This window comes from Callithrix jacchus, chromosome 17, assembly GCF_049354715.1.
Source record: "Callithrix jacchus isolate 240 chromosome 17, calJac240_pri, whole genome shotgun sequence".
NCBI lineage: Eukaryota > Metazoa > Chordata > Mammalia > Primates > Cebidae > Callithrix > Callithrix jacchus.
The window spans coordinates 63949683-63962266 of record NC_133518.1 but is presented as its reverse complement, the minus strand read 5'-3'; the positions used below and the strand labels follow the sequence as shown (position 1 = coordinate 63962266).

General features: G+C 46.9%; 1 protein-coding gene across 9 annotated transcripts in view; it reads right to left on the bottom strand.

The window, feature by feature from the left end:
- The window catches only part of RARB (retinoic acid receptor beta), a 782655-nt gene that overhangs the window by 27540 nt on the left and 742531 nt on the right, over positions 1–12584 (bottom strand). For all 9 annotated transcript variants that reach the window (XM_035278907.3, XM_078354410.1, XM_035278906.3 and 6 more), the window contains one exon: positions 1940–2100. In XM_035278907.3, coding sequence (XP_035134798.1) covers positions 1940–2100 — 161 coding nt within the window. The remainder of the gene's footprint in view (positions 1–1939; positions 2101–12584) is intronic.

Below are 12584 nucleotides of genomic sequence, written 5' to 3'. Positions count from 1 at the left end.
AAATTGTCTCATTTCATCCTCCCAATGATTTCACATTATTCCCATTCAGAGACGGGAAAACTGAGGCTGAGAGACATGAAGTAATCTGTTCACTGTCCCAGGGCTGATGGCGGCTGAGCAGGACGCAAACTACACCCCTGTGGTTCCTGGCCTCTGTTCTGGATACGTGCTGCCACATTCCACCTTTTCTCCAGGTGAAAGTGAAAGCCCCCTTGCAGTGTCCAGTCTTGTCCTGCCCTGTGTCCTTGCTCTGGGATGGGACAGTGCTCCCTACACTCAGCGAAGACTGGCTGACGTTAAGCCAAGCCTGATTCTCGGCCTGGCAGACGTGCCAGTGTTTCTCCTGGTTGGCACCCATGGGTGAGGTGGGCCCCCGAGTGCCACCCTGGGTCTTGCTTCTCAAAGCCCATCTCATTTGCTCTTCAGAGTGTGGTCTGCAGGCCAGTAGCATGCAGCCCAGCAGCTTAGGTCAAGATGCCCTCACCTTGATACACAGCCCAGTACAATGGCTGAAACGCTACTGAATGCCTGAAATGCCCCTAGGCCATGCCTACTGCACCAGAGCTGCATTTCAACAAGATCGCCAGGTGATTCAGATGCACCCTGAGTTTTGAAAAGCACTGCTCAAGGTTCTGCTTCTACTCCTAGGTGAGCCGAAGTCTCTGGCCTTAGCCAGGAGACTTGTCCATTTAATATGGGGCCAGCCCTTCAGAAGTTGGTGCCACCCAACTGTGCAGCCTCATGCTCATCTGAGAAGCCACCCAGGCGTGCGCCAGCACCAGTTTCCATGGGCACTCCTCTGGGCCTGCTCCTGGTCACCATTCTCGTGTTACATACATGGTGGCGGCAGCATGCTAGCGCCCTGCACCCCTGCTCACCGTGAAGAGCTGCAAAGGCCTGCTGCTCATGGTTCTTTTGTCTTTGCGGCATCACTATTTTGTCTTTTTATCTCGAGGACCTTCCATGCCATCCTTTTTCTAGCATACCAGCAAGTGCTATAATAATGGGATTTTTTTTTTAAGTATGTTAACTATAGCATTATAGGTGAGTGAACTGAGCTTTTTAAAGATGCCACGGCAACATTCTAGTTATATTAATTCATCAAATATCCACTGAGTGTCTATTACCCGCCACAAGTCAGAAGTATACATCAGTGAACATAATACAGGCAAAAAACAGTTGGAAAAATTAAAGTACCTCATGACCTCTCCACTGGACGATCCAGACCACCCGACATACACCTCCTACCTTCTCATCTCACTTCTCTTTTTCCTGCCTCTATTTCTAATCTCAGTGAAAGGCCATTCCTAGTGGAACGCTGGGAAGCAGAGGGGGAACATTCACTCAACAGGGCACGGGGCATGCTGGCCCCGAACTTCTCAGCCCTGGCTTAGGGGTTTGTGCATGTCCTCTCACAGAAGGCAGACTTTGGCCAAGGGGATGGCCGCATTATCTTGGCTGGATTTCATAGCTGGATTGGGGTTTTTAAAAGAGTGGGACCTTGTCCCCCGGGTCCTTCTGTACAGGTGTCTGTCATGACCCAGGGCATGTTTCACAGGCTTTACTTGTTTCCTTCACCATATCAAAGTCCCTGAGAGCAGCACTGAGTAGTTCATGATGCCAGGGCCTAGAATGCCGTCTGCCATACAGTAAATGCTCAGTTAATGCATCTGGAGTGAATGCCTCTCTTCATGACTGCAGTGAGGAGGCACTCAGGCTGCTCACCGACTGCCCAAGCCCAAAGGCTACTGCACAGGCGAAGTGGCTACTACATACCCCCAGCTGGCTAACATGCCAGTTCCTGCCAGACCGAGGGCAAAGCGTGTGTGCGTGCATGTGTGTGCATGTGTGCATGTGTGTACACATGCGCATGTCTCTGCACACATGTGTGTGCAAGGTTTCCACACTCCCAGCAGCCTGGGGCAGGAGCATCTCTTACCGTAGTGTATTTACCCAGCTGGCAGAGCGAAGGGAAAGTTTCTTGGTGAGCTTTTCGAATCTTCTCTGTGAGATCGTCCAGCTCAGCTGTCATTTCATAGCTCTCTCTGCATTCTTGCTTCGAAGTCTCCTTCTTTTTCTTGTTCCTGTCATTCCTGACAGCTGGAAACGAGAGAGAATGCACATCAGGGGTCACTGAAGGCTGGGCCCGTGCTTCCGAGCTGGGAGGTTCCACCTCGCAATGTTGCCTTAGGCTCATTTGCTATTTGGGACAGGAACAGTGGGAAGAGGTGGTAATAACACACCTCTCTGGAATAGGGATTTGGCAGGCAGGAGGCCCAGGAAGAGAGCTAGCTTTGTCTTTCTGTATATGCATGTGCCTGCCAGATCTTTGGGAAGCTTGGGCTCACCCAGGAGGCTCAGAGTCTTGGCTTGTCGGAGAACTTTGGCTGTGGACTGGCTCTCTTAAAGAGAGAAGGACTTTTCCAAGAGAGGGGATGCCCTAGGTGACACTGTAAGGGAACGGTCAAAGTCGCTGAACACAGCCCCTGTGGCTTCATAGTTAGTATTTCCTAGCTAAACATTTCAGTGTTTTTGCTTTTTCGTTTTCTGAATTAAGTTACTGGCACTTTTGAAGAAACTCATCTGAGAGGAGGTAAGGATTCGATTTTCAAACCTTCAGGATTTCCTGCTTTCTAAACTTCCTGCACGAACCATGTTAATCTGTTTTGGTCCATAAAGTTACTTAAAAATAATCATTGAGGCTGGGTGTGGTGGCTCACACCTGTAATCCCAGCACTTTGGCAGGCCGAGGAAGGCAGATCACCTGACGTTGGGAGTTTGAGACCAGTCTGACCAACAGGGAGAAACCCCGTCTCTACTAAAAATGTAAAATTAGCTGGGCATGGTAGTGTGTGCCTGTAATCCCAGCTACCTGGGAGGCTGAAGCAGAAGAGTCACCTGAACCTGGGAGGCGGACATTGCATTGGGCCAAGATCATGAGACTGCACTCCAGTCTGGGCGACAAGAGTGAAACTCTGTCTCAAAAAAAAAAAAAAGAAAGAAAGAAAAAAGAAAGTAATTATAATAATTGATACAGTATGAAATCCTCAGCATGGAAAACCATTCATTCCTTATTTGCAGGTAGCCACTCGACTCCACGTTGTGTCTGGAACAATGGACCCACAACAGGTGTGTGTGTCCTTTCCCTCTGCCTGCTCTCAGCCGTGCGTCCTCCTGCAGCAAAGGCCCCTGGGATGACTTCAAACCCAAGTGTAACTCAAAGCTCTAGCCCCTGGCTAGGATCTCCCGGGGGAAAGAAACTGAAACCCAGGGAGGCAGACAGGTGAAACCAGACCATGCCACCTCCTCCATGGAGTCCATGTGCCCTGGCACCCTGGACGCTGCCTGGCTGTGCACGCCACCACCATGACCTGGAATCTGCGCGGCAAAATGACCCAGGGCATAATCTCATCTGCCTTAAGAGGATCTGGCCTGACTACCTCCCTGAGAGCACGCGGGCGATTTGAAAACTGGCCGTTCCCTGGGTCCACATCATGAGAACACCCATGTTGGGGGTAGGAGCTGAGGGCATATTAAGACGATAGCAGGAGGAGAGAGGAAGTGGTGACAGGAAAGAGCAAGGGGTGAGAAGGAGGGAGGAAGGAAAAAAAGGGAGGTGAGCAGAACCACAAAATCAGTGTCTGTACAAGCCACTCTTACTAACCAGGACGGGGGGCAGCTGGGGAGAAAAGGAACATTTTCTGAGTATCTTGAACATGGTATCACAGCATCTCACTTGCTCCTCTTATCAGATAGGCAAGTTTCAGCCCATTTTGCAGATAAAAAAATGAGTCTTGGAGAAGTCTGCCTGCTCAAGTTCATATGCTGAAGTCCACATGGCTGAGAAGTTCTTTTCTCACTTGGACTCACTTACTTATTCCTCAGGAAACTGATGGGTCTGAAGAGAGCACCCCTCTAGACAGTTTCCTACCCCCAGGACTCTGAAATGACACTGCTCATTGGCTCAGAAAAGTTCTAGATCACTGGCAAAATGAGTGGGTAGCGCAGCCTCAGCTGTAGTCTTTCCCAGCACAGACTGGCCCCTCAAGACCTCTGTGACGAGATCCCTCCCAGCCGGTGCAGGACCCTGGGTGAGAGCAGGTGTCATGATTCAAAGCAGAGAGAACATAAAGAAGCCGATGGGCAAAGGAGACACAATGAGTGGGGAAGGGGTCGTGCAGGGCGGCAGAGACGACGTGGAGGCTCTCCATGAGCATGGAGTCCGGGCTGCTGAGGGGAGGTGGTGACCTGAAGGCTTGTGCGTGAGTGCACAGACTCTCAGTGATCAGATCCCCTTCTTTTCCCCTGCCTCTACCAATGGCCTTCTTTAGCTAATGAAAAAGTCAAATCTAAGTGGGGAGGGTCCTTCCGAAACAGAGCCCTGGGGAAAAGTACTTGGCAGTGTCTCATAAAGTATACGCAGTTACCACGTGACCCGGCAATTCCTCTCCTAGGTGTACGCCCAAGAGAACGGAAAATATGTGTCTGTGCAAAACTGCCACATGAATGCTCATGACAGCGTGACTCAAGTGGAAACAACCCAAACGTTCGTCACGTGACGGAGAAACGGAATCCAGGATGTCCTTACGATGGAGTATTAGGTCATAAAAAGGAATGAATTATTGACACATGCTACAACACAGATGAAGCTTTAACACGTACACAGTAAAGCAGCCAGTCTCAAAAGGCCACATACTGTGTGATTCGATTTATATGTATGTCCAGATGAGACCAATCCAAAGACAGAATGGAGGCTGGCGGCTGCCAAGTCTGGGGGCAGGATGATGGGGAGCGAGGGTCGAGGGTGCTGACGGGTTCAGGGTTTCTTTTTTAGGAGATGAAAACGTTCTGGACTTAACGGTGAAGGCTGCACAACTTGGTGGATACACCGCACACTCTAACTGTACAGTTTAAAACGATGAAAGTTGTGCTACGTGAATTATATCTGAAACCACCAACAAAACACCCACAGCTCTGTGGGAGGCGACACTTCGCTAAACACCAGGAACTGCTGTGACTTGATTCTGAAGCCGGGATGACACTGACAGCCGCACTACCCTTTAGGGATCGGGTGGCAAGGCCCAGCTGGGGCATCAGCAGGTGAAGAGTCCTAGCTGGTGAAATCCCCAGAGTAAGCCAGTGAGGTCGGCATTACAACGGCCTTTCTACAATCAAGGAACTTGAGGCCCACAACACCATGTGTGAACGTAGTCAGGTGAGCATTTCAGTAGAATGTGCAGAAAGCAGAGAGAGAGAAACCACGGAACAGACTAACAACCCACCCAAGGATTCCCCATAATCCCATCCACAGGGAGGTCTAAAGGACCCGCATCTGCTCCTAAGCATTCTGCTTCACTGTCCCCATCCACCACCAGAGGCCTGGAAAACTCCAATGACAGCTCTAGAGGGTTAGCAGGAGAGCGGAGACGCTGCCATGAGCTCACGTTAGTACCTGAACCAAGCAAGCAAGGGAGAGTGTCGAGTGAGAAGCAGCCCTGGGTCAGCTAGAGCTGGGCACCAAGAGGGGGGTCTCTGTTGGGCTGTACAGTGAGAGCACCTGCCATTTGCAAAATCACAACTGTGAAGCCAGAGCAACACTTTTCTGTGTTTTGGGGCCCAAATTTGGAGCACCCTTTCCAGTTGACTTGAAGGAGAGCAGGGCATAACCTCAGGCTGCTTTCCACACGCCTTTTGTCCTCCAAGTGAAGCCCCACCACCACTGTCTATGTGACTAAAGGACTCCTGGGATGATTACAAATGCTTCCGCACCTGCAAAATGCAGGAAGAGCCCCTCTGGTGATAATGCCCCAATTACATATGGCTTCGGAAGTTGAAGGACAAACTTTCTAACACGTGGCTTCAGCAGCAGCTTCCCTCAATGGTTTTCAACTCTGGAAGAATGCAGACAACTGTGTCTGAGAAGGGCTACCAAGGACGATCAGAATCATGGAGGTGACACAGTGCACAAGAAGCCATGGTGGCTTGGGGGTGGGAGCTCTGTCCAGCTTCTTGGAACCACTGGTCCCTCTGAGGCCTCATGGTCAGCAGCTCCTGGGGCAGGGCAGGGCAGAGGCTCTTCCCCTTGGAGGCCAGCAGTGGGAGGCAAGGGGTGACACAGATATTGCAGGGGAAGTCAGAGATCTGAGCAAGTGCCAGCTCCGCCATTCACCTCCTGGGGTCGACTCCAGAGGAGGCAGCTCCCCTCAGAGCCTAGCCCAGACGGCAGCAGCCCCTACACGGACATGCACAGATGGTGTGCTAGGCGGGACGGAAGCAGACTCCTGGGAAGGCCTATGTGAGTTAGTTATGCAGGAAGAATGTACGGCCCTTCCATGGGGAAATGGTGACCTCAACACCAAGGACTTGTGGGGATTACTGTGGGGCCTGTGGCTGTCAGTGACAGAGGAGACTGGCCATAAAAAATGGTGCCTGGAGAAGCCGTCACAGTGGCACCAAGTGAATGGGTGGACTCATTTGTTCCTTCATTGTTTTGTTCATTCATTATTCATTCATTCATTCAATGAATATTTATTGAGTATCCACTATGTGCCATTGCAACATAGGATGGTTCTTGCCGCCATGGAGCAAGAGCTTATGGTAAGAGACAGACATTAATCATACAATAAAACAGTAACAAGAGAATATTGGCGTCACTACTATTACATGTACTGCAATTTATATACGAGAGTATTATTTACCACTGAAGTGTTAATTACAACTATTGTAAAGCCTTCTATTCATGGTGTTTGATCCTCACAGGGAAGGCATCACTAGTATGCCCATTTTGCAGAGGAGAAAATGGAGGTACAGGAAGGTGAGTAACCTGCCTGAGGCCAGGCATCCTGTGGGTGATACAGTCAGGATCAGAACTCAGGAGACCTGGCTCCCGGGTTCCCACTCTTAACCACTGTGCTCTGAATCTGAGTCTGCTCTACGTACACATAGTCCACAGCGCAGTGAGTGCAATGAAGGACGCTGCAGGGAGCTTTGCCTGTGTATTACTGAGTGTGGCACAGGGATCCTGCTGGTCCTAGATTAGGAAGCTAACGCTGAGGAATTGGGAGGGTAAGCTGACGGGTGCTGTGGGATGGCAGGTAGGGAGATGACTCTCTTCTCTGGGACCATGGAGTGTGCATCTGATGCTCAGCCCCAAAGCTTGCCCGGGATGTTTGATGGTGGGCCTCTTCTTTCACTCTGATTGCAACTGACTGGTATAGGCACTCATGTTTCCGTGCCAGACCTGGGAGTTTGACAAACTGCTTTCAGGTGCGGGGCACCCCTGGGAGGGAACAGGCAGGCAAGGAGAGGAGCGAACACTGTCACGCCTGCATCAAAGCCCTCCCTGCCAAGTCTGAGACTATCTGAAAGCCAAGGGCCACATGTTACTTGTCTCTATGCCCCCAGGGCTTAATACTGCATCTGACCTGTATAGGGGGCCTCAAGACTGTTTTGCAAAAGGTAAGATAGACATGTAACTACACGTGGAGTTCTGCCCACCATCAGGGCCTACGTGTGGCGATACACAGTTCACCTCGGCTTCTTTCTTCCAGAACTGAAGGGTCGCGTTAGCATGTTGGGGCCTGCGGGGAATCACTAACTGCTCTCCACCCCTACGGTAGTAGCCGGAAGGTTGATGAAGCAGGTGGGGCATTCAGAGGGTCACAGATGTGATTTATACACCTGATAGAACCCGGCCTGATGTTTGCAAAGCGCTTCTTGGATGAAAGGGGCTCCATAAAATATCAAGTATTCTCCTTGTGAGGGGCTAAGTGCTACAAATCAGATTTGGTGGCATAAAAGTAACATATTTATGATCCACTATCATATTGCAAATGAAATGAATGTAATAAAAGTGTCACTTATACAAATACCTCTGATGTACAGATCTCGACCCATGAATATGAAAACAGACACCCAAGCACTTTTATTTGAATGTCTAATCATGGAAATAAATGAAGTCATGTTCATTTTAATGTGTGCACTTGTGCATGTATCTGGAATATTGATTTTCATGCACACAATAAAAATTTAATGCAGGAAACATGCAAAAGATGTAGATTTCACTTGGATTCAGCAAGAGATGAAAATAATGCTTCACTAAAATCCTTTCACATCAAAAAAAAAAAAGGAAAATACAATAGATGATATTTTTGCCCATAAAGTTCTTTCTATTCAGTTTAGCAAAGGAAGCATAATGGTCTATTTATTCTTGCTTGAAAATTAAAGTCTGGAATTTGTTCATCTTGACTCCCAGCTCCTTGCTAACTGCAAGAATAATGGGTCACAGTTGGTGATTAGAGCTATGGGGTTGTCATGAGTTGGGGATGGGCTGTAACTAACACACTGCTATATTTAAAGGAAAATGACATAAAAACGTGCTTTGAGTTAAAAAATCATTTTCTGATCTCATTATGTAATGAACTATCAAGGACCTGAAGGCAGGTGGATCTCTTACTAATTGTTAGAGGCTTACTTTTCCCATAACCTAAGGATTTAACTCAAGCATTTAACAAGGCAGGTCCCACTGTAAACTGGGTAGAATTGGGGTGAGTAAATACTTCCTCCACATCGGAATCTTCCTGAAGGTGGGACTGTGCCTTTTTCCTAATCAAGTGCCCACCATGTGAATGCTAGTTGAAACTGGAATAAATAGAGAAAAAGGGTTATGAACTAGGCTGCCGCTAAGTTTTCCTGCCATTCATGAGACAGGTGCCTTTTGGACCAGGCTGAGGGTAAGACACCAAAGAGTGTTGTTGAATGAATAAAGTTATTTCACTTCCAAGGACCTTGATTTCAGGGTTTGTAAAATGGGGGTCCAAATGGAATCCTCAGAGGACTGCTTCAAGTCTGCAACATGGTGGCATATGTGCAAGGATTTCAAAAGGCGACAGGAGGCTGCGTCCAACCTGGAAGTCTAAGGGACGGCCTGGTGTCCACTGTGCCAGCAATCAAGCAAGGAGCATGCCTAGAATGTTTACAGAACATTGCCCCAGGCACGGTGGCTCACATCTGTAACCCCAGCACCTTGGGAAGCCTAGGCAGGCAGATCATGAGGACAGGAGTTCGAGACCAGCCTGGCCGATATGGTGAAACCCTGTCTCTAATAAAAATACAAAAACAAAATAGCTGGGTGTGGTGGCAGGTATCTGTAGTCCCAGCTACTTGGGAGGCTGAGGCAGGAGAATTGCTTGAACACAGGAGGCAGAGGTTGCAGTGAGCCGAGAAGGCGCCACTGCACTCCAGCCTGGGAGACGGAGCAACACTCTGTCTCGGAAAAAAAAAAAAAAACAATAATAATAATTTTTACAGAATATTAAATATTCAAGTCTTGGGGCAAATAGTCTGGACACTGCATTCTGAGAGTTTCACAAGGATCTTCCAGCTTCTTAAAGTTATTCAAAAAAGTCAGAGAAAATCCCTGAAACCTCCAAATGTACAGATGTCAAATTCTTATTGGAAAGTGGTATGTTATGCTAAGGAAACTTTCAGAACAGATTTCATCACATTTCCCTCACTGGTTCTTTTCTCTTATGCAGATCAGACCTCTTCCTGTGTGGACAGTCTTTCAAATACTCTTCCCTCCTCTACGTAAGCTGCTAAGGACAGCCCTATGGTGGTCGCATTCGTTTTCAGACAGGCACAGTGTGGTGGGCATCCTCGCAAGGCAAGACACTTAGTTTTAGATGAAAAATCCTTTTCTTTGGACATATGAGCTATAAAAAATATCTTAAGTTCAATTCCAGAAATGAGAAAAAAGAAAATGTTCTGGCGTCAGGTATCCAAGTGGGAACTCAACAGTGAGCAGTCGAGGACGGCACGCGGCACAGAGATGCTTCCTTCATTACCGGCAGCGATGCTTTGTGCGTTTCCTCTGGCTGCAAAGGGCTATGCTCAATGACAACTTTGTCTAAATCCTGTCCAAAGAGGCACACGTGCCTGTGGCTTTGTCTTTGTGACACAGCTACCCAATATGAGTACGAGCTGACATGAAGCCCTTCGCCGACGGCATACAACTGAAAGTTAAAAAAATGAGATGAAAGACACTGTTGCTGGCCCTCTGCTTTTTAACCAGGAGTAAACTCACACACTGCATGAGCAATTCATCTTGTTTTTAAAAACCTCTGATCTAGTGGGAAAAAAAGATTTAGTATCGCTTCCTTAATCAATTTTCGTAGGCAGGAAATTCTTTGCTATACCAAACTCAAATTCACTTCTGCTGAAGCCCAAGCTGCCCTTGTGTATCTGAAACACTGCTGAGTGGGTCTTTTAACTCTTTTGAAAAAAGGCAGACAGTCTAAGGTTCAGGAATCAGTAGTCTTCAAATACGGGGTCGCATATACCTAGGATAAAAAAGTTGAGCTGGGACACAAGCACACCCCTTTACCTTTCTTTCATGGAGTAGGCATAGACTGCCTCTCAAAAACAGTATCTAATGAAGGGCAGGAGGGCGAAAAAGAAATTTCCCAGCAGCAGACTGTCCCAGATAAGCTTGTATCTTGCTCTGTGTCATGTATATTCTTTATCACAAGTTATGGGCTTTCAAATATTAAATAACAGTCTCTATCATGATAACATATAATGGCCCCATCTTTCAATCCTACGGTCCTTTAAAACGCAATACATTTTTAGCAAATGAACTGAAGTTCTGTTTGGTATTTTCATCATACACTTCCTCTTAAAATGTTATGTAAAATAGAAATGAAGTTTTTCTCAGCCTGGAAAAAGTTCTGAGAAGCAGAAGTTCCAAGAGACCATAACGAGGACAGCCCAACTGTTCCAGTCAAGATCGCACTAGATCAATCCGGAGCCAGCTTGAACCTGGGAAAGCGCTGGGGTAAGATCAGCGGAGTCGCCTACCCAGTGAGCGAGCCCAGTGAACCGGAAGCACAACCCGACTGAGCCACGGTGCTGTGAACAGCAGCAAATGCTAGTTTCAAGCCACGGAGCTTGCGGGTGGTTTGTTACACAGCCGTGATCTGTGTAATATAGTCCGTGTAAGGAGTGTTTTTACACAACAGTATCACGTGTCCAAATGCCTTTTACCCTACAGGATATCTGAATACATGGTTCCCTCTATTTAGCATTTGAAACAAGAAAGAAAACAATGGGTCATTCCTACAACTCCGAGTTCCAGATCCCACCCACATCTGTTACAGCACACAGAAATGATGGCACTGTTTCCCACAGGTCTTAAATAATAGGAAAGGAACACTGGACAATGGAAGGACCCTGCGGTAAAATTTCTTATCATTTATTGTACTAACTATGTAAGCTCAGGACAGTCTCTTAATGTCTCTGAGCCTCAGTTATCTCATCTGAAAAATGAGGACATTAATTTTTGTCTATCCTACACAGGATCTCATACATATTTAGATATATACATGATTGCAACACAGTGTAATGTGTCAAAAATAGTGGGAGTCCTATACCAATTTGTTCATCCACCATTTATGGAGTCCTATAGCCACTAAAGAAACTGAGTCAAATAAAGCAGGAGGGGTTCTCCCTTCAATAAATGAAATGCACATGATATATGATATAAAATGTAAGGATTGTGAAATGGTAGGGCAACAGTGGAGGAAGGAAGGAAGGAAAAAATGAGGGAGGGAGGAAAGAATTTTTATCCAAGACAAGACGCGCATTCCAGCCTGGTGCTACACAACTGGAGATTAAAGGGAAGGCTGAGTATGGAAACTGTCAGCTATTAAGCTTTCAATGGGTTCATCTCTAATGTTAGGACTTTCTGTCCGAACATGGCTTAGTCAACATATATGACCACGCTCAGATCCTTGGGATTCAACATTTTCTGAAGTTAACATACGTAACAAGGATTCTACATCTTCTGAAATTGTTTAACACACGTGATGGATTTTTGCCTGAGCCATCCGTGTGTCAATAAGGCATTTGAGAGATAGACAAATGGTTTATAATTTTGCCAGATATTTGCCAAATACCCCGTTAAGATATTAATGTACAGAAGCTCTCGCATGTTGTCAAATAAATTTTAGAAACCCAAATCGTTAGAGAAACGGTCTACATGTAGATCTAGTAGGGGTTTACATCACGTAGTTTAAATTAAAAACCTCACTTTACAGCATTTCAAATGGCCTCTGCCAGTCTATATACCCCTAAGTGATTCTCAGTGAGGTCCCTGCAGTGGTAAAGTCTCTGAGGGTCTTCAGAATCCACACATATAAATCTTGTTCAGTACAGCTTTTGTTCTAAAGGCATTCTATTAATTTTAATTTTCAGAAAATTAGCAGTTCCTGTATGAGGTATAGGCTAGCCCACTGTCGGATATGATCATCAATTACCTACAACCTTCTTTCCTAATTATAGATCTGAACAGTGTCTTATAACCGGGAGTTTTTTTAAATTCATCTATCCATCTGTCCACCCATCTATCCATCCAACTAGATATCCAAGAAAGAATTGCCTGTTTATCAAGTCCTTCTGTCTACTCATTCATCCACACATCCATCTTCCCATCCTTCCATCTAACCATTTGTTCAACCATGTGGCTGCCCATCTATCTCTCCCATTTTCCATCCATGGATCCACCTATCCATCCATTTATCCATCTG